Source organism: Anomalospiza imberbis, chromosome 28, assembly GCF_031753505.1.
Source record: "Anomalospiza imberbis isolate Cuckoo-Finch-1a 21T00152 chromosome 28, ASM3175350v1, whole genome shotgun sequence".
NCBI classification, from domain to species: domain Eukaryota; kingdom Metazoa; phylum Chordata; class Aves; order Passeriformes; family Viduidae; genus Anomalospiza; species Anomalospiza imberbis.
The window spans coordinates 5,243,155-5,269,895 of NC_089708.1; the positions used below are offsets into that span (position 1 = coordinate 5,243,155).

Genomic DNA, 26,741 nt, shown 5'->3' on the forward strand with positions numbered 1-26,741 from the left:
GGCGGGGCCTGTCTGTCCGGGGGGGGGGTCTGTCCGGAGGGGTGGGGGGGGGTCTCCCTGCCGGGGGTGGGGTCTCCGTGCCGGGGTCTGTCATTGGGGGCGGGCTCTGCGATTGGAGGGGGCGTGGTCTAGCCATACAGGGGCGTGGTCTATACATATAGGGGCGTGGTCTAGCGAGTCGTGGGCGCGGTGTAGCGTCCAGTGGGCGTGGCCTGGTGGGGCGGGGCTGTCCGGGGCGGGGCCGGGCGCTTCCGGGGCGGGGTCACGGGGCGGGGACAACGGTGGGGCGGGGCCGGTATCACCGGGGGACCCGGGGGCGGGGCCGTGGGCGGGGCCGGTAGCATCTGGTGGGCGGTGTCGGTAGCACCAGGAGGGCGGGGCCGGGGGCAGTGCCGGTATCACCGGCGGGGCGGTGCCGGGGGCGGTGCCGGTAGCATCTGGTGGGCGGTGTCCGTAGCACCGATAGGGCGGTGCCGGGGGCGGTGCCGGTAGCATCTGGGGGGCGGTGCCGGTAGCACCGGCGGGGCGGGCCCGGGGGCAGTGCCGGTATCACCGGCGGGGCGGGCCCGGGGGCGGTGCCGGTAGCACCGGCGGGCGGAGCGGGCGCGGCCATGGCGCTGAACCTGGCCAAGAACGGGCGGGCGCTGCAGGAGGCCTACGGGAGCGTGGTGGCCGCGGGGAGCCGCACGGACTGGTGCGGGAGGGGCGGCGGGGCCGGGGGTCGGTCGGGGCGGGGGGGGGACGGGGATGGGGACGGGGATGGGGACGGGGATGGGGACGGGGATGGGTGGGGAGGCGGGGGCTGGGGAGGGCTCGGGGGGATGTGGGTGTTTGGGTGGGGGATGGGGGTGCAGGGCAATCCGAGGGGGAGGGGAGGGGATGGAGGGGGGGGAGCGAAACGGGGATGGGCCTGGGAAAAATATGGTACGGCTGGGCCGGTGGCTTTGGGGGACATGGGGGTGTTTGGGGGTCCCTGGGGGGATCAGGGGGTCCCTGCGCTGTGGGCTGGCAGGTCCCTGTGTGAACAGCCCAGATGAGCACTGTGCTGGCTAAAAATCCCATTTCTGCCTTAATTTTAGGGCTCTGTTCACCTATGAAGGCAACAGCAATGACCTGCGAGTGGCTGGCTCCGGAGGTGAGGGTTTTGGGGACCATCCCCTGTTTCCAGGGCTCTGGGGGGCTTCCAGGGCTCATCTCACTGTACCTGCCTGAGATGTCGGGGGGTTCAATCCCCAAGGGTGTTTGGGGGTGCCTTTGGTGGTGGGACAGGGCTGGGAGCTGTGTCGGGGCGTCTGGTGGGATTTCAGAGTGAGGAATATGGAGCAGAGCCTCACTGCCAGCTCTGCTGCCCCTTTCCTGCCGTTTTCCTCCTTCCCAAGGGATCCGAAGTTTGGATTCTGGCTGCTCTTTGCATCCCTGAAGTATTTTAGATCCCGGATTTAGGCAGGGCCACGTGTTACTCCAAAGCCACTCACTCAGCCAGGGCTCCCTACTCAATGCTCTTCAAGCCCCTCATGTCCAATTCCCTTCTTCCTGCAATTATTTTTTATTTATTTTTTGTCCGATTCCCACCCAAGCACCCCTGGCTGGGAAGCCGAAGCCTCCTGGAAGCAGCGCATCCAGGCCGGTTTCCCCACACTTGGGATTTGCATCCTCTCATCCCTCCCCAGCCTCTCCCTTGATTTCCAAGTGCTTTTCCCAGCCCGTGGAGCCCCGTGGAAGTTTCTGGGATGCTCCACGGGGTCTGGTGGAGCCCATGGAGCCAGGGGTTTGGTGCTGGGGGGTTTTGCTGGGGAAGACTCTTGTTGAGTCTCAGATGAGGGTTTTGGGGAGTTCTGGGGAGTTTTGGGGAGCTGCAGAGGGCGTGCCCCAAGCTTCCCCCAGCATTCCCTCTGTGCCAGCCCTCACCGACCAGCTCCAGACTTCCAACCTTCCACTTCCCTGCCGGGTTTGGAGCCAAATTTAGAGCCAAATCATAAATGTTTAATAGGGAGAAGGAAATGATCCGGGTGATGCCGCAGAGCAGAGCGAGCTGTGTTGGTCTCTTTGCCCCTGCCAGGGGTGAAAAGGACCAGTGGCTCTTTTCCCACTTTTCAGGGCTCAGCCAACCCAGCACAGGAGGAACTGTGGTCTGGGGGAATATTTTTGAGACGAGAGTGTGCGTTTTTGGTGGTTTCCCTCCTTTCCTGGTACTTTATTGGTGCAGTGGGAGCGATGCTGTTCCCTTTCCGTTGCCCCTGCCTGAGCCCTGTGTGGGATTTTCCCTCTGGGGCTCACTCCCAAGTCCTCAAAGCAGCCCTGAGACCACTCTAGGTGGGTGTAACAGGGAGGGAGGCGTTGAGGCAGGAGTTTCCCCGTGGTGCACTAGCAGGGCCTTGCCCCATGCTTCCCTTTTGGCTCCTCCTCTACTTCCACCTTGCAAAGCAGGAACAAGGCTCAGCCAGTTCCTCCACCACTCCTCAGCCCATTCCCCCCTCACTGAGGTGTTTCTGAGCACGGTTTTGTGCAGGAACCTGTGGGCAAAACTGGCAGCTGCCTGCTCTCATCAAAGCTTCTAACTGATCGGGGAGTGTGAGCAGCTCCTTCCCCTTCTCTCTCATGGCTGAGAGCCAGGATCTGCCCATGTGGGGCTTGTGAAGGCCTGAGGAAGAGGAACTGGGTGATGAAGGCTGCTGGGGATGGCAGTGGGTGAGCAAAGGCTCCCAGGTGACCACGAGGGTGATGCGTGGTCAGGTTGTGTGTTTACAGAGTAAACACGGGCTCTGAGCCTCTCGTGAGCTGGCACAGCCCCGCATCCAGCGGGGAAAATCTCCAGGGAACAGAGCTGGCGTGGCTCTGGCTGCTCCCACCACGCACAGACCGGACTGGGCTCACCCCCTCTCCTTCCTCCCGGGGCAGATGGGGGCCTGGAGGAGATGGTGGAGGAGCTCAACAGTGGGAAGGTGATGTACGGCTTCTGCCGCGTGAAGGATCCCAACTCTGGGCTGCCCAAATACGTCCTCGTCAACTGGGTGAGTGGGGACAGCTGGGAGGGAGCTGGAGCCAGGCTGGGACCGCTGGGGGGGCACCCTGGAGAGGAGACAGCTCCAGGAGACCTCAGAGCCCCTTGCAGTGCCTCGAGGCGCTCAGGTGAGCTGGGGAGGGGGCTCAGGTCCAGGTGCTGCAGCCCTGACTGCACCCCGAGGGGCTCAGGTGAGCTGGGGAGGGGGCTCAGGCTCAGGTCCAGGTGCTGCAGCCCTGACTGCACCCCGAGGGGCTCAGGTGAGCTGGGGAGGGGGCTCAGGCTCAGGCTCAGGTGCTGCAGCCCTGACTGCACCCCGAGGGGCTCAGGTGAGCTGGGGAGGGGGCTCAGGCTCAGGCTCAGGTGCTGCAGCCCTGACTGCACCCCGAGGGGCTCAGGTGAGCTGGGGAGGGGGCTCAGGCTCAGGTCCAGGTGCTGCAGCCCTGACTGCACCCCGAGGGGCTCAGGTGAGCTGGGGAGGGGGCTCAGGCTCAGGCTCAGGTGCTGCAGCCCTGACTGCACCCCGAGGGGCTCAGGTGAGCTGGGGAGGGGGCTCAGGCTCAGGCTCAGGTGCTGCAGCCCTGACTGCACCCCGAGGCGCTCAGGTGAGCTGGGGAGGAGGCTCAGGCTCAGGTCCAGGTGCTGCAGCCCTGACTGCACCCCGAGGGGCTCAGGTGAGCTGGGGAGGGGGCTCAGGCTCAGGTCCAGGTGCTGCAGCCCTGACTGCACCCCGAGGGGCTCAGGTGAGCTGGGGAGGGGGCTCAGGCTCAGGTCCAGGTGCTGCAGCCCTGACTGCACCCCGAGGGGCTCAGGTGAGCTGGGGAGGGGGCTCAGGCTCAGGCTCAGGTGCTGCAGCCCTGACTGCACCCCGAGGCGCTCAGGTGAGCTGCTGGTGTCTCCCTGCAGACGGGTGAAGGCGTCAATGACGTGCGGAAGGGAGCCTGCGCCAACCACGTCAGCACCGTGGCCAACTTCCTGAAGGTCTGACCCTGCTCGTGCCTCCCTCAGGCAGTCACTGGATGCTTTGGGTGGGAGGGACCTGAGACCATCCCCCTCTACCCCTCTGCCACGCTCAGGGACATCCTCCAGTTGACCAGCTTGCCCAAAAAATCCCTCTGGATGTTTCCTCCTTCTCAGCAGAAGCCTTTTCCTTCCCTTGGGAGCTCTGGGAGCACAGGCAGGACCTCCCAGGGCAGGGTGGTGGGTCTGGGGGCTCCCAGAGTGACCCCCTCACCCCCGTCCTGGTTCCTCCTGCTCAGGGGGCTCACGTCACCATCAATGCCCGGGCAGAGGAGGACGTGGAGCCTGAGCTCATCATGGAGAAGGTGGCCAAGGCCTCCGGGGCCAACTACAGCTTCCACAAGGAGAGCAGCAAGTTCCAGGACTCGGGGCCGCAGGCTCCCGTGGTGAGTTGAGTCTGTGAGGGCTTTTGGGTGCCTCTGGGTGGGGGGGAAGGTCTGGGGCCACTTTCATCCCATGATGGAAGGGGCACCCTGGCCATTGGCACGTCTGTGGAATGTTCGGCCTGGGGAAGGGAAGGGTCCAGGGAGAACTTGGAGCCCCTTCTGTGCCCGAAGGGGTTCTAGCCCAGCCAGTCCCATCCCTTGCCATGGGCAGGGACACCTCCCACTATCCCAAGTTGCTCCAAGCCCCATCCAGCCTGGCCGTGGACACTTCCAGGGATGGGGCAGTCACCTGTGCCAGGACCAGCAATTCCCTACTTTGGGCAACGTGCACATGGCTGGCCTCACCCAGCCCTCCTTTAAATTGTGGGGCAAAGCATCAGGTTATGGGAAGTCCCAGACTGTGCTGATTTGGGCATCATTTTTGACAAAAAAAAATGCAAGAAAGGTGGTTTCTTTGTGTCTTGCTCAGGGCTCTGTGTACCAGAAGACGAACGCGATGTCTGAGATCAAGAGGGTCAATAAGGACAATTTCTGGGCCAAAGCAGAGGTGAGTGAACGTGTGCCTCAGAGCACAAAGTGTTTGGGGTTAGCTGGAGATTATTCTCCAGTCTTATTCTGTGTCTGGGAGCTGGGGAGTCCTGCCTGGAACCAGGGATCCAGAGCTCAGGGAAGTGCAGAGCTGCTGCCTTGGGTGCTCCGAGAGGAGGGGCTGAGTCCTCAAGGGGAAGGAGCTGCTTTATCTCCTTTATCTCACCTGGATCTGGCTCAGGGCTGCTGGGGTGGGCTCGGGGAGGGAGGGCTGGGATGCACCCCTGGCATTCCCAGCTCCCAGCAAACCCCAGCTGGGGGAGGAAAATGGGTTTTGACTCTGCGAGGGCTGCTCCCTCTTTCCTTCCCTTTCACCTTGGCTTTTATGGGGTTAAGCAAGGACATGTGGACCTCCTGACTGGAAAAGTGCCCCGGGATCCGCCGCGTGTCCCCGGGATCCGCCGCGTGTCCCTGGGATCCGCCGCGTGTCCCCAGGATCCACCACGAGCCCCGGGACCCGCCGCGTGTCCCCGGGATCTGCCGCGTGTCCCCGGGATGTGCCGTGTGCCCCGGGGTGCAGAGGGCCGGGGGGTTCCAGGCCCTGACAGCGGGGCCCCCACCCCTGTGAGCCCAGCAGCCCATGCCTCGGTGCCCTCTGCCCTCAGAAGGACGAGGAGAACCGGCGGCTGGAGGAGAAGAGGAGGGCGGAGGAGGAGCGGCAGCGGCTGGAGCGCGAGCGGCGCGAGCGGGAGCTGCAGGAGGCCGCGGGCCGGGAGCAGATGTTTAAAGCCAGATCCAGTGAAATCGAAGCCCAGAAGTGAGTGGGGTTTTGGGAATCCTGCTCCCTGGGGTCCCTGTGGTGCCGGGTGTCCCCGTCACTGCCTCTCTGAGCTGCCCCCACTCCAGCAGAGTTTGGTCCTTAGGGAGTGGTGGATTCCATGCATTTCCTGCTGCTGGGATTCCTGCCGTCCCAGGAAATCTCCTTTAAAAGAACAGAGAGGAGGGAATCTTACTCCAGCTGAGGAGGGAACATCTCCCTGGCTAGCCCCCAAGGAGCTTGGCTGCTCGTCCAGCATCACCCCTGAGTCTCCCTACCCATGGATCCTGCTCCAGGACTCCTCTCCCTTCTGCTTCCCAGCCTCTTGCCTGGCACCCATGGCCCCTGTTTTTGGGGTGTCAGAGGTCCAGGGAGCTCCAAGCCCCACAGGGACTCCAGGGAAATCTGCCCAGCTCCCATATAAAGATGCTCATGTCCATATTCCCAAGGAAGAGGTTTCCCGGGAACGATCCCAGTTCTTGGAGCAGCTCCTGCCCCTCTCACCGTGCTCCTCTCCTCAAGGGTGACCTGTAGCACCTTGTCTGGCCCTGAAGTGAGGGGGAGCATTACCAACGTGAGGGATGGCCTTTATGTGCTGTTCCCAAGGACCTGTAATAGTGGGATGAGGTCTCCAATCCTCAGTTTTAACCCATTTGTCCCCACAGGAGACTCCAGCAGCAACAGGAGGCTGAGAACAGGGACAGGGAGCAGCAGCAATGGGTGAGCTCTGGTGTTGGCCCCAGGCGAGGTTTACCCATGGTGGAGGGGACAGGGCAAGTGGGAATGGCCTCAAGCTGCACAGGGGAGGTTTAAGCTGGATACTGGGGAAATTCCTTCATGGGAAGGGTTGTCCAGCCCTGGCACAGCTGCCCGGGGCAGTGCTGGCATCCTCATTCCTGGGGGGCTGTAGCAGCTCTGTGGACGTGGCACTTGGGGACACGGGTCAGTGGTGGCCTTGGCTTGCTGGGGAGCAGCTGCTCTCAGAGGCTTTTCCCAGCCAAAACCATTCCACGACTCCATGACACCGAGTCCCCGCTCCCAGCCCAGAGCTCCCGCGTCTCCCTCCCGGATCCAGGGTTCCCTCCTCATCCCCCTTCCCTCGCAGCTCCTGGGGTCCGGAGGGGGCTGAGGGGGGCAGCAGGGACGTGGGGGGGCAGGTGGCTCTGGAGGGGGCTGGCCAGGCCCGGAGGGTGGCTGGTTGCCCAGCGCTGCCCCGCGCCGCAGAAGGAGCGCGCCGAGGAGCGCGAGGCACGCAGGGGCGTCAGGAGGAGCGAGTCGGTGGAGAAAGCCCAGGTGAGGAGCTCCCCCGGGGACGGGGGGGCTGCCCTGGCCCTGCCCCCGTGCTGCTGGCCCTGACCGGCCGTGTGCCCCCGCCCCGGGCAGGAGGCGGCCACGCTGATCGCACAGAGAGCCGTCAACCCCCGCGACATCTTCAAGCAAAGGGAGAGAGCGGGGCCAGGGGACACGGCGCTGCCAGCACAGCCAGGTACGGCCTGGGGACACGGCGGGGTGCTGGGGGCAGTCTGCACCGGGGTCTCTGCACCTGGAGGGGTCCCGGTGGGGCAGCGATGTTGCGAGGCCACGGTTGCAGCTGGCGGCTCTCAGCACGCTGATGTTCTCTGCTGGGCTGTGTCGGGCTCCAGCCAAGCTTTAGCCACAATGACAGCAGATTTCCAAACTCTGATTCCTCTTCTGAGCCTTGAAGTTCTTGGTTGGTTAGGTTTTTTTTAATTAGGGTTCAATCTGTTAACACCGCTGTCGCAGTCTGTCCCGACTGAATGAAATTTCACCCAAATTTTTGCACTGCCCTAGCCAAGCAGAATCTTGTGCTGTTGGACGAGCCTGATCCGATCTCTCAGATAGAAATCAGGAAGTTTGCAAACCAGAGCTGAGGAAGTAGCTGTGATGGGCACGTGACACCCCCGGGTGACTGCCTCTGCCACCTCCTCCTCCTCCTCCTCATCCTCCTCAGCCCAACCACCTCCAAAGCACCTTGAATTGTCTCAGAATAATCCCTTTCACTTGGTGATAGGAGCATGAATCCTACTTCCTTGGGCAGGCGAGCCATGGGTGGGAGAGCAGGGAATGCCACGCTGGGAAAATGCCTTTACTGATGGTTAGACATCACGAGGAGAGACGGACTTTGAGGTGTTTCATTAGGATTTGATGGTTTTCTTGGAGGAAAGGGAGATAAATAGCCTGGAATTGATCAGAGATAAGGGTAGGCAGGAGTCTTGGTGCTGGTAGGGCTTGTCTGGGAAATCTCCTCAGCTTTTGTTTGGGTTGGAGGTGGAGTTGAGGAGATACCAGCTCAGTGGCCTCCTGCCACAGGAAATGCACTGGCAGAAACCAGTTTGCATCATCCCCTCCCAGTCTGATGTCTGTGGACTTCTGGGTGCTCCAAAAGTCACCATCGAGAGCCAGAGGCAGGGCCCTCCAGCTCTTCCTCCTCCTCAAAAATCCTTTTTTACTTTTTTTTTTTTTAATTTTTCCCTTGGCTGCTGCTGTAACCAGCTGCCAAACTCGTTTTCCTAAAGCGGGATTAGAGCTGGAAAATCCTGCCTGGGAGGACGCCCCGGCAGTGTGTGGGTGCCCAGCCAGGCTGGGAGCCCCCCTGCCCGAGCAGCTCCTGCAGCCCCCTCCTCCCCTCTGGCAGGGAAGCTGCGCAGCCCGTTCCTGCAGAAGGAGGTGAACTCGGTGCCCAGCCCTGCCTCCCCCAGCCGGGACCTCTGGGGGTCCCCCCCGGCCTCCCCAGTGCCTGCTGCAGGTACGTGCTTGGCTCCCTGCACCGCCCAAAGCTTTTCTCCTCCTCTTTCCAGCTGGATCTCACAAAATTGGGCATTTGGAGGCCAGGCCTGGAGATTCCGTTTGGTTTCCCCCTGGGCTTTGCCTGCAGCCGGGGCCGAGTGTGATGCTGAGGATGAGGATGGCTCCTGCTTGTCCTCAGCGGCAGGCTCGGTGCCTGGGGGATGAGGATATCTCCTGCTGGAATTCAGGCTGGAATTTGGCTCTGTGCACCCCCAGCCTCCCTCCAGACCTGCCACAGGGGCTTGGACAGTCAGGCTTGCCCAGCCGAGGTGGCGGCACCCCCGTGCAGGGGTGTCCCTGCTCCAGAGCTGGCCTGGGTTGTTTTCTTGTGGCCCTGAGGTACACAGGGAATGGCTCCCACTGCCAGAGGGCAGGGCTGGATGGGATATTGGGAAGGGATTGTTCCCTGTGAGGGTGGGCAGGCCCTGGCACAGGGTGCCCAGAGCAGCTGGGGCTGCCCCTGGATCCCTGGCAGTGCCCAAGGCCAGGCTGGGCAGGGCTGGGAGCACCAGGGACAGTGGGAGGTGTCCCTGCCCAGCCACTTCCCAGTGGTCTGGGGAGGAAGCAATTCCAGGGAAGGGCTGGCTGTGGCCAGAGGTCTCCCTGCGGGTGGCACTGAGGACTGGCCTTGTCCCCAAATCATGGAGTCACAGATCGGTTTGGCTTGGATGGGATCTCAGAGATCACCCAGTTCCACCTGCCCTGCCGTGGCCAGGGCACCAGGGACGTGCTGGGGTCCAGCTCCAGTGTCCCCAGGCTGCTGCCACCACTAGATGCTGCTCTTGGCCAGGCCCTCAGCTCCAGCCCTTCCCCTCCATGGGAATTTTTCCATCTTGAGCGAGTTCATCCCTTCCCTGTGTTCATCCCTTCCCTGTCCGAGGTAGACCTCTCCTTTGTCCCTTCCATTGCTCCCCAACGTCCTGGCTGGACAGGGGAGCCCGGGGACACCCAGCTCACGGCAGGAACGTGGTTTCGCTCCAGACTGGGCCAGATGAGGGGACAGGGCATGGTTTTGGTGACAGATCCCTTGTTTCTCCTCAGGACGAGACTCTGGATACAATTCTGGTGTGCCAGGCTCCCACGTGGAGGAGAATCTGTATGAGGAGCCCCCGGAGCCCTCAGCCATCTACGAGGAGCCCCCCCAGGTGAGTCTGGGGACCCCGGATCTGCGTGGGAGAGCGTGGCTCGCCCCATCCCTAGGACGAGCCTGGAACACTTTCCTGAGCTGAAATCATAGGAAACGGCGAAACCCCAGAGCTCAGGGGTACTCAGGATGCACCTGGGTGGCCGAGGGGCGCTGCTGTGTCCCTTCCCAGTGCTCCCAGTGGGAGACACTGGTGCTGAGTCCCTGGCACCCCTCCTGCACCCCAGGGCTGGTGTAGCTGTTGTCAGTGCCACATCCCAGAACCGCTGTGGGGAGAGGATCCATCAGCCTCTTCCAAAGCCCTTTCTCCTCCTCCTCCTGCTTCTCTGCACGTCTGGACCGGCGGAGTTGGCAATCCCAGTCATTCCTGGTGCACGCCAGGGCTCTCCAGTGGCTCCTCGTGGGGTTGTGCTGTGCTGCCGTGGGGCCCCTCTGGTTTCTTCCGTGCTCACCAAACCATCGGCATTGCAAGCATTGTCCCATTCTGGAAGTGTCCAGCAGGTTCCAAAGGATTCCAGAGGAGATGGGCTCAGTGATCCCCTCAGCCTTTCCTGAGGAAAGCAAACCACAGCCAGCTCAGGCTCTGGCAGAAATGTTTCAGAAGCTGGAGCTCATCTGTTGGGGGATGAGCCTGTGTCTGCAGCAGGGATCCCGAGGGATCCCAGGGGGTGTCTGCTGCTGCTCTCTGGAGTTTCCACTGGGATGAGATCCCAAGGGACAGGGATTGATGTTGAGCCAGGCGGAGACGGGGCCACCTTGGCTCTTTGGCTGAGAGCTGGTCTGCTCCTCTGGCAGACATGTGGCACAGCTTCCCTGGAGCCCAGGTTTTATTCCAGAGGGCACCTGGAACCTCCAGCCAGGGGTTCCCAAGCCTCGGGGGGCTGATGGACATTCCTGGGCACTGGACACTGTTGTTCTCTTCCCTCCCACTGCTCTCCTGGTAATTCCTGCTCCCCTCTCCTTCCTGAAGGAACAAGTGGATGATGCCAAATACGACTACAGGGTGGAGTACCAGGAGCCCCCAGACCTGGCGGGGAAGGGGCTCTGTGCCCGGGCACTCTATGACTACCAGGCTGGTGAGACCCTCAGAGCCATTGCCCTTGTCCTGTCCCTCCATCCCTTGTCCCAAGTCCCTCTCCAGCTCTCTTGGAGCCCCTTCAGGCAGTGGAAGGAGCTCTAAGGTTTCCCTGGAGCTTTCTCTGCTCCAGGTGAACATTCCCAGCTCCAGAGCAGAGAGCCTCCAGCCCTTGGAGCACCTCCATGAACTCGCTCCAGCAGCTCCACATCCCTTGGGAGCCCCAGGGCTGGGCTGGTTCAGGTGCTCTGAGCCCGCTCCCCTCTCTGTCCCCTTGCAGCTGATGACACCGAGATCTCCTTTGATCCTGAGAACATCATCACCAACATCGAGATGATCGACGAGGGCTGGTGGCGCGGCTACGGCCCCGACGGCCACTTCGGGATGTTCCCGGCCAACTACGTGGAACTGATAGAGTAGGGGGGCTGCTGGGGGGCTCCAGAGCCCTGGGACTGCTCCAGACCTCGAGACCACCCAGCTCCTGCCTGACTCTTCCGAACGACACGTGGCTTTTTCTTCTTCTCTGTTTCTCTCTCTCTCTCAGTGAAGTGCCATTCCCCAGCCCCTCGGCAGTGGGGCCCCCCAGGCACTGCCCCCCTGCCCCCCATAGCTGCCCTTGGGTGGGTGAAGGAAGGGTCCCATCCCACCCTGAGCCCGCAGTGCTGGTCTCCTCCTCCTCCCTCGGCTTTGGAGCGGGAAGGAGGGCGTGACAAATCCCTCATGGGAATTTTCAGGGAACAAATTACCTCCCCCCTGTGCTTCCTCCCACCCCGTGACCTTGGACCTGCCGCAGCCACACTGGAGAAGCCACTCTCCCAATTTTATTTCGTTGGAAAAGCTCATCAGAACAATTTTGGGATCCTGCAGGGTCTGACATGAGCAGGACAGGTGGATCCTGGCCCTGTTCCCCACCACCCTGAGCACACTCGGCTCGCCACGTGTGATCCTGTGTTCTCCTCCCTGCTCTCCCCACTGTTCCCTTCCCTCACCCCAGACATGCTCCGGGGATTTGACCCGGGAGTGAATAACCTCCCCTGCAGCGTAGATCCAGCCCGGCCAAGCGCGTGGGACCCCCCTCCCCACCCCCAAGCTCACTGTGAACAGGGAAAAGCCCAGCCCAGCCCCCCCCTCTCCGAGTTTCCTGTGCTGGTGTCATTTTAGGAGTAGAAGGAGAGAAAGGGTTGGGGGGTCCCAGCTCACCCACCCCTCCTGCAGGTGCTGGGGGACATGGTGGCTTCTCTGAGTCCCTCCCCCGAGCTCCTCCTTCTCCCTGCTCCCCCCGGGCCCTCCCCAGCAAGAATAAAAGGGCTTTTCTTTGGTGATGGATGTAGCAGGGTCCTGGTGGGAACTGGGGAGGAATGCCAGGGGTTTGGTGTCCATAATGCCAGACGCGGGGAGGTGCAGGTGGGGCCCCCCCAGCTCCCGGCAGGCCCCAGCATTGTTGGGCAGTGAGTCATGGCTGGGGGGGCCACGCGTGTGACGAGGGGGGGTCACGCGTGTGACGATCCTGGCGCCCGAGCTGCCACGTGGCCCTGCCACCGCCGGGGCCCAGGGAGCCTGCCGGGCCGGGCGGGTGGGGGACACCCAGCGCACCCCCAGCGTCACCCCCTGCGCCCCAGGGCCACCTGGGCGTGCACAGCCCAGCCCGGGCCTGAACCCCGCAAGCAGAGGGGCTGGGATGGGGCCACGTGTGTGTAATGCGTGTGCAGAGCATGTGTGCTGCAGCCCGTGTGCTTCCTCCGTGTGCGTGGGGGGAGCCCCAGGCGCTGCCAGCCCCCCGGGCACTGCCAGGCGTGTGCAGGGTCCGTGGGCAGTGTGCGACCCGTGCGGGTGTGGGATCCCGTGTGCAGTGTGTGTGCAGTGTGTGTTCTGTGTGTGATCTCGTGTGCAGTGTGTGTGCAGTGTGTGTTCTCTGTGTGTTCTGTGTGTGTTCTGTGTGTGTTCTGTGTGTGCAGTGTGTGTGCAGTGTGTGTGCAGTGTGTGTGCAGTGTGGGATCCCGTGTGCAGTGTGTGTGCAGTGTGTGTTCTGTGTGTGTTCTCTGTGTGTGATCTCGTGTGCAATGTGTGATCTGTGTGTGTTCTGTGTGTGATCTCGTGTGCGGTGTGTGTTCTGTGTGGGATCCCGTGTTCTGTGTGTGCAGTGTGTGTTCTGTGTGTGTTCTCTGTGTGTTCTGTGTGTGATCTTGTGTGCAATGTGTGATCTGTGTGTGTTCTGTGTGGGATCTCGTGTGCAGTGTGTGTTCTGTGTGTGATCTCGTGTGCAGTGTGTGTTCTGTGTGTGATCTGTGTGGGATCTCGTGTGCAGTGTGTGTTCTGTGTGTGATCTCGTGTGCAGTGTGTGATCTGTGTGTGTTCTGTGTGGGATCTCGTGTGCAGTGTGTGTTCTCTGTGTGTTCTGTGTGGGATCTCGTGTGCAGTGTGTGTTCTGTGTGTGATCTCGTGTGCAATGTGTGTTCTGTGTGTGTTCTGTGTGTGATCTCGTGTGCAGTGTGTGTTCTGTGTGTTCAGTGTGTGTTCTGTGTGTGTTCTGTGTGTGTGCAGTGTGTGTGCAGTGTGCGTTCAGTGTGTGTTCTGTGTGTGCAGTGTGTGTTCTGTGTGTTCTGTGTGTGATCTCGTGTGCAGTGTGTGTTCTGTGTGTGTTCTGTGTGTGATCTCGTGTGCAGTGTGTGTTCTGTGTGTTCAGTGTGTGTTCAGTGTGTGTTCAGTGTGTGTTCTGTGTGTGTTCTGTGTGTGTGCAGTGTGTGTGCAGTGTGCGTTCAGTGTGTGTTCTGTGTGTGCAGTGTGTGTTCTGTGTGTGTTCTGTGTGTGATCTCATGTGCAGTGTGTGTTCTGTGTGTGTTCTCTGTGTGTTCTGTGTGGGATCCCGTGTGCAGTGTGTGTACAGGGGGTACGGGGGCACAGGGGGTGCTGGATACCGGGAACAGGCGTGTGCCGTGTGCCCGCCCGTGCTGGGAGCGCGGGGTCGGTGCCAGCCCCGGGGCCAGGCACGGGGGGCTGGGCTGGTGGCACCAGTGTCGTGCTGGTCCCCAGGCCGTGCCAGCCAGGCCCCGCACGGCGCCGGTGTGGGCTCAGTACCAGTCCCAGGCAGTCCCGGTGCCGCTGTCGCGGTGCCAGTCCCGCTCCCGGTGCCGCTGTCACGGTGCCAGTCCCGTGCGGTGTCGGTGCGGGTTCCCGGCGGTCCCGGTGCAGTGCCAGTACCGGGCCGGCGACAGTGCCATCGTGTCGGTGCCCGTCCGGTTCAGTGCCATCCCGGTCCCGTTAAGCGCCGGTGCCGAGCGGATCCCGCGGGCGCCGCCGCCGCTCGGTGCCGCCCCCGGCCGCAGCACCGCCCCCGGCCCGCCCGTCCGGGGCTCTCGGGGCTCTCGGGGAGCGGGGCCGGTGCGGAGCGCGATGGTCCCGGCGGGGCCGCCCCGCTCCTGCCTCCTGCTGACGGCCGCGCTGCTGCCGCTGCTGCCGGTACCGGCACCGGCGGCAACCCCGGGCCCCCCCGCGCTCACCGACGCCGAGATCGAGGAGTTTCTGCGGGGCTTCCTTGGACCCGGGGACGGCGGGGACCGGGACGGGGACGGTACTGAGCTGGGCTTCGGCACCGACCTCAGCATCGGCACCGGCACCGGCACCGGCACCGGTGAGTGATCGGCAGCAGGATCCCCCGGGGCACGGGGGAGGCGGGATGGGGCTTTCCCCAGCCCGGCCCCGCCACGCTCACCCTGCCTGGGGTGGCTGCTCCCCTTCGGTCCCCCCAGGCTCTCCGGGGTCGCTGCCGGAGCCGGAGAAACCCAGGAAGGGGAAGAAGGAAAAACCCCCCAAGAAGCCCAAGGAGAGACCCCGGGGCCCCAAGAAGGATAAGGATAAGGACAAGGTCAAGGACAAGGACCGGGGCAAGAACAAACCCCCCAAGAAATCCAAGGAGAAGCCACCAAAAGGCTCAGAAAAAACCCCAAAGGGCTCTGAAAAACCCCCTAAAGGCTCCAAAAAGCCCAAGGAGAAGCCACCCAAGGCCAGCAAACCCTCTGGCAAGAAGCCACCAGTGCCTCCAAGCCCCCCCACTGTCCAACAGCCCTCACAGGGCAAGGAGGATGAAGAGATACCCGAGTTCCTGGAGCCTTCTCACAAGGAGGAGGAGGAGGAGGATGGAGGTGTCCGAGGTGAGTTTTGGGGACGCCCATCTTGCCACTAGTGGGGTTGGGGTGGGAGGTCTCAGCCCAGCAGAGCTTCACCCCACATCCCGCCCACTGCCCTGGCAGCACCTACAGCTGGCCGGGCTTTGTCCCCTTGGGTTTCCCCTCTGTCCTCCCGCTTTCCTTCCCATGGGATTTTCTTCCCACTGTGGGGCTGGGGGGGGCCAGGACAGGGGTCTGGGTGGCCGTGCCAGCCCCTCGCTCTGTCTCTGTCCCCAGGAGAGCTGGAAGAGCCACCAAATGAGCGCTGGGGGCTGGGCCGGGAGGACTGGAACCCTGAGCCCCAGCCAGGTGAGTGCCCAGTCCCCAGGGCCACCCCCCCATGTCTTGGGGACACTCCTCTGCAGGCCAGGGCCACCGCTCTGCACCCTGGGGCTACCTCCTTGTGTCTTGGGACTACCTCCCTGTCCCCAAATGTCACCTTCCTGCATCTCAATGTCATGTCCCAGCTCTCCATGGCCATGCTCCTGCAACGTGGGCCACCTCCTTGTTCCCAAATGCCACCGTCCTGCACCCCTATGTCACCTTCCTTAGTCCCAGCACCATCTCCCTGCAATCCCAGTGCCGTCACCTTGCACGCCAGGGCCACCTCTCTCCTCCCTGCTGTCCCTTCCCTGCACCTCACTGTGCTCTGGACTAATTCCCTGCTCCCAAGTGTCACCTGCTCTGTGCCCCAGGGCCACCACCCTCCCTGCTGTCCCCTGCCTGCACCCCAGTGCCACCCCGTGCCCCTTCTCCGCAGAGGTGCCCAAGGAGCCGGAGCCCCCGACCCTGGACTACAACGAGCAGCTGGAGCGGGAGGACTACGAGGACTGTACGGTGCTGGGCGCTGCCCGGGGGCACCGGGGGAGGGGTGGAGGGCACGTCCCCCCCGCCTCTCTGCACAAAGCCAGTGCCGCCCTCTGTGTCCCCAGTCGAGTTCGTCCGGCGGCAGCAGAAGCCCCCCAAGCCCCCGAGCAGGAGGAGACCTGAGCGGGTCTGGCCCCAGCCCGAGGAGACGCGTACGTGGCGGGATGGGGACATGGGGGGCTGGCACTGCTCAGGGTGAGGTGGGGGACAGCCCCCAGCCTTGGGAACCCAGGGAAGCAGCGTTTTGGGGCAGCCTGGAGCTGGGGTGAACATGGGGACAGCATGAGGGACCCTGTAGGGGTGTGGGGGTCTCTTGGTGGCGCGGGGGTCCTAAGGGGATACAGAGGGGTCCTGTAGGGACACAGAGAACCCCGCAGGGACGTGGGGACCCTGTGGGGGCATGGAGAACCCTGTAGGGACATGGAGTTCCCATTGGAGCATGGGGGACTCCTGGGGGGACACTTGTGGGGATCTCTTGGGGGCATGGGCATCCCAGTTACAGGGATACAGAGGGGTCCGGTGGGGACGTGGGGACCTCACGGTACCTGGGAACCCGAAAGGGAAACGTGGGTGCCCACGGGGGGGCTGACCCCATTAGGGGACAGGGGGCACCCTGCAGGGACATGGGGACCCTCACTGCCTCCCCATCTCCAGCACAGCCCCTTCCCTCCCCTCTCCCAAGCAGAGCCGGAGGAGCCCCCACCCCAGCCCCCCCCGCGGCCCCTCCCGCAGCCCCCCCTGCCTGGCCCGGTGACCGAAGGGGACTACGGCGAGGGCTTTGAGCCACCGGACTACGATGAGTGTGAGTGAGGACCCGGGAGGAGCGGGGCAGCCCAGCACCCCAGCCATCCCCATCCCCGCCCCCCCATCACCAGAAGGCTGGCCCAGCCCCCCACCCTGTGCCCCCCAGGGACCTACGGGCTGCCCCCCCCGACGAAGCCCCACGAGCACCCGGACAAAGAGGACAGGATGGAGACGGACGAGGAGAAAATCAGACCCTGTGAGAGGGGTGGAGGGGGCTGGGCAGGGCCCGGCGGGGGGGGGTGATGTGGCGTGTCCCTGGGCTGGGCTCCATCCCCACGGCGGGTGTCACATTATGCGGTGGGTGGCATGTTCCTGGGACTGGTGTCACGTCCCTGGGGTGGGTGTCACCTCACCAACAGCGAAGCCCAAGAAAGAGGAGGAGGAGGAGGAGGAGCGCTGGGCGGAGGAGAAAGGCCAGGACCGCAAAGGTGGGTGCCAGCCCCCATTCCTGTCCCCTCACACCTGTCCCTGTCACTGCCCCCCTCACTGTGCCATTTCCTTTGCCAGGAAAACCAAAAAAAACAGGAGGAAAGAAGTGGGATCCAGATGAGGAGGAATGGGCCCCTCCAGCAGAGAAGAAAAGTGAGTGTCCCCATTCCTGGGGTGACAGGGACACCCTGCCTGGCGGGGGGTGGGGGGAAGCCCATCAGCCCCTGCTGTCCCCAGGGTGTCCCCCAATCGGGCTGGAGTCCCACCGCATCGAGGACGACCAGATCCTGGCCTCCTCCATGCTGCGTCACGGCCTGGGTGCCCAGCGCGGCCGCCTCAACATGCAGGTGAGGGGCACCCCCAGCGCCACCCCAGGGATCTCGGTGACACCCCCGCCCACGCCCCGCTCCCTGCTCCCCAGGCGGGCACCAACGAGGACGATTTCTTCGACGGGGCGTGGTGTGCCGAGGACGACAGCCGGGCACACTGGCTCGAGGTGGACACGCGCCGCATCACCATGTTCACCGGGGTCATCACCCAGGGCCGCGACTCCCAGATCCAGTACGGGGACCTGGGGCTGGAGCTGGGGACGTGGGGCGGGGGAGCGGCGTGGGGACCCCTGTCCCAACCTGTCCCTGTCCTCCCACAGCGATGACTTTGTCACCAGCTTCTATGTGGGCTTCAGCAACGACAGCCAGCACTGGGTGATGTACAGCAATGGCTACGAGGAGATGGTGGGGACTGTTCTGGGCGGGTGACACGGCAACCACGGGGAGCCTCTTGGGTACATCTCTCCCTCCTGGGCAGATGTTTTACGGCAACGTGGACAAGGACACGCCGGTGCTGAGCGAGTTCCCTGAGCCAATGGTGGCCCGGTACATCCGCATCTACCCCCAGCGCTGGAATGGGAGCCTCTGCCTGCGCCTTGAGGTCCTGGGGTGCCCCCTCTCTGGTAACAGTCACCCCAAAGCAGCCTGGGGGCCACGGGGGGTGGGATCTCTGCAGCCATCCTCCGCTGCTGTGTCCCTGTCCCCTCCACAGCTGTCAGCAGCTACTACACCCAGCAGAACGAGGTGACCTCCACGGACAACCTGGACTTCCGACACCACTCCTACAAGGACATGAGGCAGGTGGGCGCTGCTGGGGGGCAGATCCGGCGGAGGGTGGGATCCTCTGTAGGGGATGGAGCACCCATGGTGGTGGGATCCTCCATGAGGAATGGTGGTGGTGGTGGTGGGCGCATCTTTGGGGCATGGCATTCTCTGTGGTTGTGGGCATTTCCATGGTGCTGGGCATCTTCACAGGGTGGGATCCTCCATGGGCGTGAGATTCTCTGCAGGGTGTGGGCTCGTCCCCCCAAGCACTGCCCCCATCTCTCCCCCCCCTGCAGCTGATGAAGGTGGTGAATGAGGAGTGTCCCACCATCACCCGCATCTACAACATTGGCAAGAGCTCACGGGGGCTGAAGATCTACGCCATGGAGGTCTCCGACAACCCGGGCGAGCACGAGACGGGTGAGGGAGGTGTGAGGGACCGGGGCCCCCAGCCACGGTCCCAGGGGTTTGCTGACCCTCCTCGGCCCCTGCCTCCAGGTGAGCCCGAGTTCCGGTACACGGCGGGGCTGCACGGGAACGAGGCGCTGGGCCGGGAGCTGCTGCTGCTGCTGATGCAGTTCCTGTGCAAGGAGTACCAGGACGGGAATCCCCGCGTGCGGAGCCTGGTCACCGACACCCGCATCCACCTCGTCCCATCCCTCAACCCCGATGGCTACGAGCTGGCCCACGAGGCGGTGAGGGGGCGGCAGGGGCCATGAGGCAGTGAGGCGGGACAGTGGAGCAGTGGGGCAGGATGTGGGGTGGGCTGTGGGGCAGTGGGATGGGATGGCAAAGCAGTAGGATGCAGCCCCCCCCCACAGCTCACCAGTGCCCTGGGCTGGCTGCAGGGCTCCAAGCTGGGCACCTGAGATGTGTCAGAAAAGGGGATGGGACCAGGAGCAGTGGGATGGGACATGCGTGGTGGGACGCAGACCCCTGGACTCACCAGTGTCCTGGGCTGCCCGCAGGGCTCCGAACTGGGCAACTGGGCACTGGGCCACTGGACAGAGGAAGGCTTTGACCTCTTTGAGAACTTCCCTGACCTGGCCTCCGCGCTGTGGGCAGCCGAGGAGAGGCGGCTGGTGCCCCACCAGTTCCCCAACCACCACATCCCCATCCCGGAGCACTACCTGTCCGAGGATGCGGCGGTGAGTGCGGCACAGGGCACGGGGGCGGGGAGAGGGTGGCAGGGGGTGACACCTCATGCCCTGTGCCTGCCTCACAGGTGGCAGCAGAGACACGGGCTGTCATGGCGTGGATGGACAAGAACCCCTTCGTGCTGGGAGCCAACCTGCAGGGTGGGGAGAAGCTGGTGTCCTTCCCCTTCGACACGGCCCGGCCCAGCCCCCCAACGCCGGCAGCTGCCCCTCGCCCGCTGGACTATGAGGATGAGCACCCCGAGCTGCAGGAGACGCCCGACCACGCCGTGTTCCGCTGGCTCGCCATCTCCTATGCCTCAGCACACCTCACCATGGCCGAGACCTTCCGCGGGGGCTGCCACACACAGGACGTAACCGACGCCATGGGCATCGTGCAGGGCGCCAAGTGGCGGCCCCGGGCTGGCAGTAAGTTGGGGCCAGTGGCGTGGCTGCCCCATAACCTGGCCACTGGCAGGTGGGCAAGGGGCTGGGTGGGCATGTCTACGCTCTTGCAGGTATGAATGACTTCAGCTACCTGCACACCAACTGCCTGGAGCTCTCCATTTACCTGGGCTGTGACAAGTTCCCCCATGAGAGCGAGCTGCAGCAGGAGTGGGAGAACAACAAGGAGTCTCTGCTCACCTTCATGGAGCAGGTGTGCACTGGGACATGACCACAGCTGCCCCACCTGTCCCACACAGTTCCACTCATGCCTTTTCCTCACCCAGATCCACCGGGGAATCAAGGGAGTGGTGACAGACCAGCAGGGAGAGCCCATTGCCAACGCCACCATTGTGGTGGGGGGCATCAACCACAACGTCAGGACAGGTAGGTACTGTGAGGTGCTGGCAGGGCACTGGCAGCACCGCCCCCACCCCACCCCACCCCGCTGCCCCCCGTATCTGCAGCCAGCGGCGGGGACTACTGGCGCATCCTGAACCCGGGCGAGTACCGCGTGTCGGCGCGGGCCGAGGGCTACAACCCCAGCGTCAAGACTTGCCACGTCCTCTACGACATCGGGGCCACCCAGTGCAACTTCGTCCTGTCCCGCTCCAACTGGAAGCGCATCCGGGAGATCATGGCCATGAACGGGAACCGGCCGATCCGCCGCGTGGTGCCTGGCCGGCCCATGACGCCCCGCGAGCGCCTGCGCCTGCGGATGCGCCTGCGGCACCGCATGCGGCTGCGGGAGCAGATGCGGCTGCGGCGCCTCAATGCCACCACGGCCACCGGCAGCCCCACGGCCCCGCCGCCCACCACGGCCCTGCCCTTCCCCTTCAGCAGCACGGCCTACACGCCCTGGAGCCAGGAGCCACCCACTGCTGGCACCTGGGAGATGGACACCGAGACAGAGGTGGTCACCGAGCTGGTGACAGAGACGGAGGGCTGGGAGTTGCACACGGGGACGGCGCAGCCCCTCACCACGGCCGAAACCTACACCGTGAACTTTGGGGACTAGGGACACTTGACCCCTCACTCTGCTTCAAGCCATGGTTGGACGCTTTGGCATCTGCTTCCAACATCTTCCCTGAGCCCAGGCAGCTGTTCCAGGTGGGCTCCAGCCCCTCACCTTGCTGCTTCCAAGGACTGCAGGCACTGTCGCCAACAGCTGGGTGCTGTCAGGGACATGCTACCCCATCCCTCGGAGCTGGGCAGTGCCAGCCCACTGTCCATGTCCCAGTGGCGTGGCAGGGGTGGTACTGCTCTCCTGGGCAGGGCCCATGGAGGCGGGCACAGCCTTTCTGCCCTCCATACAGTTTTTGTTACACAAATAAATCAAGTTATATTGGTATGAACATCTTGTCCCTCCAGTGCTTCCCCAGCTCTGCCACCCTCCCAGAGGACAGACAAAGGCAGTGGGTGCCAGGACCCCTTGTGGAGTCTGTGCCCTCCCTGTGGTCAGTGTCCAAGTTCCATGTCCCCATCCTCGCTGTCAGCCCCAAAGCTGGAGAAGGTGATGGGCTGGCAGCTGAGGTCGCGCAGGTTGACGAGGCAGGCAGTCTGTGTGGCACTGAAGTCTGGCACTGTCACCAGCAGCACCCGCTGCCCCTCCTTCCCTGCAAACACAGGTGGGTGTCAGGCAGAGGAGCCCCCCAGCAGCCCCCAGGAGGATCTGGGGGTGCTGCAAGACCCACCTTGGAGCAGCTTGCTCTGGAAATGGGGCGCATTGCCGCAGAAGTAGACGTGAGGGCACTCGGTGAGGATAAACGGGTCAGATTTGTAGAACGGGTAACAGCCTGTGGAAGATGGGAATTAGGGGGGGAGCCCCTGGGAAAGCCCCCCTTCAACAACCCCCCAGCCTTCACCATACCCAGGGTGTCTGGGGCCGTGGGGCTGATGTGTCCCGCCAGCAGTGTCCACTCCAGGATCTCCAGGTAGTCGTCCATGCTGCTGTATTTGAAGATATCACTAATGTTTTGTCCTGATGTCCCTAGAAACCTACATTATGGAGGAAAGAAAAGGAGCTTTAGATGCTGGACACGCCGGGACGTGTCCCATGGTCCCACGGCACTGACAGCCAGCAGAGCTGTAGGTTTGCTTACCTGACACCATCCAGGCTGGCCTGGTAGGGGTTGGTGACGAGGCGCAGCGTGGTGTAGGCGCTGGCCAGGGGCAGCATGCAGCGGTGCAGGGGCTGCTGCGGCAGCGTGTAGTTGGTGGGGTCAAACTCACCGGGCATCACATCCACAGGCACGGAGGTCTGTGGGTAGAGCGGGATCAACCGGGTGGCCAAAGTGCCCTCCAAGGGGGCTCCGAGCAAAGCCCTGCTGTCACTGCTGCTCCTTTTCCCCAGGACACCCCACTCGGCTTCACCGAGGAGGCCAGACCCCAGGAGAAGGATTTGGAGCTGGGTATGATCTGCCTCCCCATACGGGCTGCTCAGAGGGAAGCTGGGTGCAGGGGAAGGGGGTTTTGCCACTCTGCACCCCAGACTCAGGAACAAGGCTCCCTGCCCCAGAGGAACCCGATTTCCTGGCCAACCCCGAGCACTCACACAGAGCTGCAGCAGGATCTCATCCAGCATCTTCACAGCCTCCACACTTGCAGCCTGCGTCTTCTTGGTCAAGTACTTGGCCTGGGTAAGCAGGAAGACAGTGAGGGACAACCCTGCACCCCCTCTGCCCCCTCCCCACACCCTCCCAGCACCCCAGGAGCACGGCGAGGCCGCAGCCCCCTGCTTGTTGATGGTGTACTGTGTACACCATGGTGTACCGTGTACCTTGTTGATGGTGTCTCGGCTCTGCGTGTTCTGGCTCAGCAGATTCCCGGCCAGAATGACACGGGTGATGTGGGCAGCACAGCTCTGCTCGCCCTCTGCGCCCAGCTGCCCTGTCACCACATCCACCAGCAGCTGCGTGCTCAGCAGGGCCTCCCCACTCACGCTGCCCAGCCCCAGCCCCGAGGCCAGCAGCACGAACCTGGATGGACAGAGAGGCTCAGGCACTGTGCCACACTCCCAAACTTAGGGGCTTCAGAGAGCTGGGGCAGGGGGCCCAGACCCCCTGCCCGCCCCCTTGGCACAAGGGGCTCAGGGACACAGCAGGGACACAGTGCCAGCCCCAGTCCTGCTGCTGCTGCCTCACCGGTCGGAGCTGGGCCCGTTCCAGGGCAGCGGTGGCGGCAGGTCGGCGAAGCAGTGATCCTCCACCAGGAACCTGCCGTCGTCCTGCTCGCAGCCGTACACAGCCACGATGGTCCCTACGGCACAGCAGGCATTCAGCCCCTGCAGGGCGGCTGCCACCACAGAGCCACCGCTGTCCCTTACCTGTCACCAGCCTCTGCACGTCAATGGCTCCCTCCAGCTTGATCCGCTGCAGCTCATCCTCCAGCATCAGCTCGTCAGAGGGCTGGATGTACTTGGGCAGGGGTGGCTGAGGCACCAGGTTGTGCTGCGAGGGCACAGGGACAGCTTTATGGCCTCAGCAAGGACCAGCAGCCCCCAAGCTTCCCAACCCCAGCCCCCCACCACCAGTACAGCCAACACCCCAGCCGGGGGTCCTGGCAGCCGGAACCCCCCGATGGGCCGGTTTCACTCACTGAGCAAGAGTGGTGGCAGGCGGGCAGGGAGAACAGACGGACAAAGAGTGGGTTTAGACTGGATATGGGGAAAGAATGTGAGGGTAGTGAGGACCTGGCACAGGCTGCCCAGAGCAGCTGTAGCTGCCCCTGAATCCCTGGAAGTGTTCAAGGCCAGGCTGGATGGGGCTTGGAGCAACCTGGGCTAGTGGAAGGTATACACACACACTGGCACGAAGGTGGCATCCAGGGACAGGCTGGGCACAGGCCATCCCGCTCAAATCTCTGCCAGTTCCCTGGCTACAACGAACACAGGGAAGCCATGGAAGCCCAGGTGAGCTCTCAGGTGTGCAGGCACAACTCCCACCCCGAGCTGTGCAGAGGAGGAGGAGGGGGTGAGCCCATTACCTCCTCGCTGATCTCCTGCAGGATGGAGGGCTGGAGCTGCATGGCCTTGAAGAGCGTCCCCACCACGCAGCACTTCTCTCCTTCCTGCAGCTCCGAGAGCCTCCGCACGGCAATGTCGTTCCCTGTGGAGAGCCGGGGGTCAGCGGCCCCGGGGTGACGGCGGGCACGGCGCGGGGCTGGCGGGAGCAGCTGGAGGGGCCCAGCGCCGAGGTGCTGGGGAATGTTGGGAAGCCTCCTGCTGCTCCTCGAGGCACGGCGCCCAGCGGACATGTGCGGGCCAGATGGGGCCGAGGAGCATTCCAGAGCCTGCAAGCCTGCAGGCATTTCCTCTGTGCTGGGGGGGAAGCTGGGTCATGGTGGTGTGTTCAGCTCCCAGTAACAGCTCTGCCCGGGAAGGGCCCAGCAGGCACCTTGGGCAGGGGGGGCTGCTGTTGCTGCTCTTCACCCAGGGGATGACCCGAACGTCCTGGAGCTGACAGGCAGGAGATCACTCAACGCCCCCAAACACGATCTCTGCCAGGGCCAGATCCTCTGCCCCAGATCCCTGCTGGAATTCAGGGTCCCCATCACTTCCAGAGAAGGTGCTGGCATGCTGACAGGTCCCTGGGCTTTAGGCAGGGATCCACAGGGGATGCAGGCTGGGAGAACCTCAGGAGCTGCAAGAAGCATCGCAGCCCCAGCTGCACCACTTTGTGGCTGAGGAGCAAAAATCTCCCTCACCACAAGGTGAGCCCAAAACTTCTTAACCCACCCCTGGGGATGCAGTGGTGCTCCAGCCCCATCCAGTGTGTGTCCTCCCATCCCGTATGTGGCTGTGGGACTGTCATTCCCCGTTTAAACCAGCCTGTGAAGTCCATCCTGAGCCTCAGGCCCTGGAGAGGAGCAAGGAACCTGCTCCTGGTCTCCTCTCCCAAAACAACACTGCCTGCACCAGCTCCTCATCCTTTCTGGGAGACATTTCTCCTCCCAAAAATCCCACTTTGCTCATCACGTGCTGCTGAGCGTGACTCTTGTCCCAGGGAGAGCACCCCGCTGCCATCCCTGGCATCCCACACTGGAAACATGGATTCCCGAGCCCAGGAATGCAAACACTCTGAGTCAGAACAAAAACAATCCCGTTGAAGTTTCTTATTTTTGGCTCAAACTCCCCAAAATGTGTGTTCGGGGGGGGAGGGGGCTGTGCTCTCCAGATTTTTGCCCGCAGGCACTTCCTGCTGGGAAACAAACCCCAAAATCTGGTCCCATCCCAGGACTCCAGGAGGTGGAGTTTACAAACCACTCGGTCCTGTCACACTTGGCAGAGTCCAGGGTGGCCAACCAAGGACCAGCACTGGCTTTGCTTCCACACAGCCCACGGGGCTGGGGAGAGCACAAGAACAGGCGTGCGGCCCAAAATCTTCCACTGAAGGGGTTTTTGCCCATAGAAGGGCAAAGCTGAAGGAAATTCGATCTCAGGCCGGGGAGGGGGGGCAGAGCCCCAGTTGCTTCATCCTGCAGATGGAAACTCTGAGCCTGAGGGTCCCACCCGCAGAACCACAACCCCCCCAGGACAGGAAACAGCCCCCCCCGGCACAACCAGCACCTCTCGCCCCTCTGCACCCTCCTGTGCCCCACTTCCTGGCCAGGGCCCCCCAGCCCCACCCTGACAAACCTCACACTCAACTCCTGCTCCTTAAAGTGTGTGGGGCAACGTGACCAAGGCAATCGTGTTCTCCCTGCCCACACCCCCTTTCTATCTGTGATGGGGAATGCAGTTTGTCCCAGGGTCAGCCCTCCAGGTGGGAGCTGCAGCAGGATTACCACATAATCCAGCTGCATATGGATTATCCCATCATTCCCGTGCATGCCAGAGCTGGGGGCTGAGCTTGCTCTGCTGCACCAACCCCTGTCAAGGGTAAAGCCCTCCTGCTGGCTGCCGCCTCCTGCCAGGAAATTATGGAGAGCCAGAAGGTCCCCCCTGAACCTCCTTTTCTCCAGCCTGAGCCCCCTCAGCTGCTCCAGCTTTGTCCCCACCCCTGTACCTCCTTTTCTCCAGCCTGAGGCAGCCCAGCTGCTCCTGCTGCTCCAGCTTTGTCCCCACCCCTGTACCTCCTTTTCTCCAGCCTGAGGCAGCCCAGCTGCTCCTGCTGCTCCAGCTTTGTCCCCACCCCTGTACCTCCTTTTCTCCAGCCTGAGCCCCCCCAGCTGCTCCTACTGCTCCAGCTTTGTCCCCACCCCTGTACCTCCTTTTCTCCAGCCTGAGCCCCCCCAGCTGCTCCTGCTGCTCCAGCTTTGTCCCCACCCTGGACACGCCCCGGTCCCTCAGTGTTTTTCCCAGGGCAGTGTTTTCCCCTTTATCCCTGGGTGAGGGGGTTCCCCGGGCTCACCCCATCGGCTGCGGGCGCGCCGCTCCAGGCCAGGCCGCATGCCGGCGAGGCGCACGGCGTAGATGTGGGCGTACTGCCGGGCAAAGCTGCGCTCGCCCAGCTGGAAGGGCTGCGAGCAGTCCGAGTAGCCCGACACGGCCACCCTGGGGAAGGTGGGGGGCTCGGCCGAGGGGGGGGCCAGCAGCCCCTGCGCCGTGGGGGCTGCCTGCTCCGCAAACATGGCGTGGGGCTCTAACGAAGGGTCTGGAAAACAAATGGGTGAATCGAGGACCTGGCTCCCACCGAAGGCACAACAGTCCCCCTGAAAATGATCTTCCCCACCCCCAAAATACAAACCACACCCGGGTCTGACCCTCCCTCTGCACATTGCACCCCTCAGGCCCCCTTCCTCCCCTCTCCTCCCAACCCAGGGCATCCCCAAACGCATCCTGGTGACCGCACCATCCTCTCCTCCAATCCCTGCCCGGAGCAGGACACTGAAGTCCCCACAAAGCACACCTTGGCCACTGCATCCCCGCAGGCCGCCCCTCTCCCAGATGGACCCAGGCCCCGCACAGCCCCCGGACGGGCCCGGGCAGCGCCCCCCAACAAACACGCTCCCGCTGGCACAATCCTCCTCCCCGCCGGCACCGGAACCCCCGAGCACACAAGAGCCGCCCCCAGACCCCCAGCGCC

At 63.3% G+C, this 26,741-nt stretch overlaps 3 protein-coding genes across 6 annotated transcripts; 2 read left to right on the top strand and 1 right to left on the bottom strand.

The window, feature by feature from the left end:
- The first annotated feature begins 574 nt into the window (after positions 1-574).
- Positions 575-11,583, top strand: DBNL (drebrin like). 3 transcript variants are annotated; one of them, XM_068174560.1, is made up of 14 exons: positions 575-694; positions 1,080-1,135; positions 2,899-3,011; positions 3,908-3,982; positions 4,261-4,407; positions 4,877-4,954; positions 5,604-5,752; positions 6,418-6,472; positions 6,977-7,045; positions 7,136-7,238; positions 8,409-8,519; positions 9,602-9,705; positions 10,675-10,780; positions 11,060-11,580. In XM_068174560.1, the coding sequence occupies exons 1-14, from the start codon at positions 612-614 to the stop codon at positions 11,197-11,199; spliced, it is 1,389 nt and encodes a 462-aa protein (XP_068030661.1). In that variant the 5' UTR covers positions 575-611; the 3' UTR covers positions 11,200-11,580. The 3 variants fall into 3 exon arrangements, with proteins under 3 accessions (XP_068030661.1, XP_068030660.1, XP_068030662.1); XM_068174559.1 differs by having other exon boundaries at positions 5,601-5,752; positions 11,060-11,579; XM_068174561.1 differs by lacking the exon at positions 8,409-8,519 and having other exon boundaries at positions 5,601-5,752; positions 11,060-11,583.
- Positions 11,584-14,139: 2,556 nt separating this feature from the next.
- On the top strand, positions 14,140-21,071 carry AEBP1 (AE binding protein 1). Of its 2 annotated transcripts, none has more exons than XM_068174465.1 (21): positions 14,140-14,407; positions 14,526-14,927; positions 15,180-15,251; positions 15,703-15,774; positions 15,875-15,961; positions 16,495-16,611; positions 16,720-16,809; positions 16,973-17,041; positions 17,121-17,195; positions 17,280-17,389; positions 17,464-17,603; positions 17,692-17,776; positions 17,850-17,994; positions 18,084-18,172; positions 18,433-18,556; positions 18,635-18,831; positions 19,105-19,284; positions 19,362-19,701; positions 19,791-19,930; positions 20,004-20,103; positions 20,184-21,071. In XM_068174465.1, exons 1-21 carry the CDS (start codon positions 14,170-14,172, stop codon positions 20,732-20,734), a joined length of 3,423 nt encoding a protein of 1,140 aa, XP_068030566.1. In that variant the 5' UTR covers positions 14,140-14,169; the 3' UTR covers positions 20,735-21,071. The 2 variants fall into 2 exon arrangements, with proteins under 2 accessions (XP_068030566.1, XP_068030567.1); XM_068174466.1 differs by having other exon boundaries at positions 15,183-15,251.
- Positions 21,033-26,293, bottom strand: POLD2 (DNA polymerase delta 2, accessory subunit). The gene is made up of 10 exons (XM_068174498.1): positions 26,067-26,293; positions 23,701-23,822; positions 23,042-23,165; positions 22,860-22,974; positions 22,496-22,694; positions 22,271-22,351; positions 21,819-21,976; positions 21,587-21,714; positions 21,411-21,512; positions 21,033-21,332 (listed from the first exon to the last, which is right to left on the bottom strand). Exons 1-10 carry the CDS (start codon positions 26,284-26,286, stop codon positions 21,175-21,177), a joined length of 1,407 nt encoding a protein of 468 aa, XP_068030599.1. The 5' UTR covers positions 26,287-26,293; the 3' UTR covers positions 21,033-21,174.
- Between the last annotated feature and the right edge of the window lie 448 nt (positions 26,294-26,741).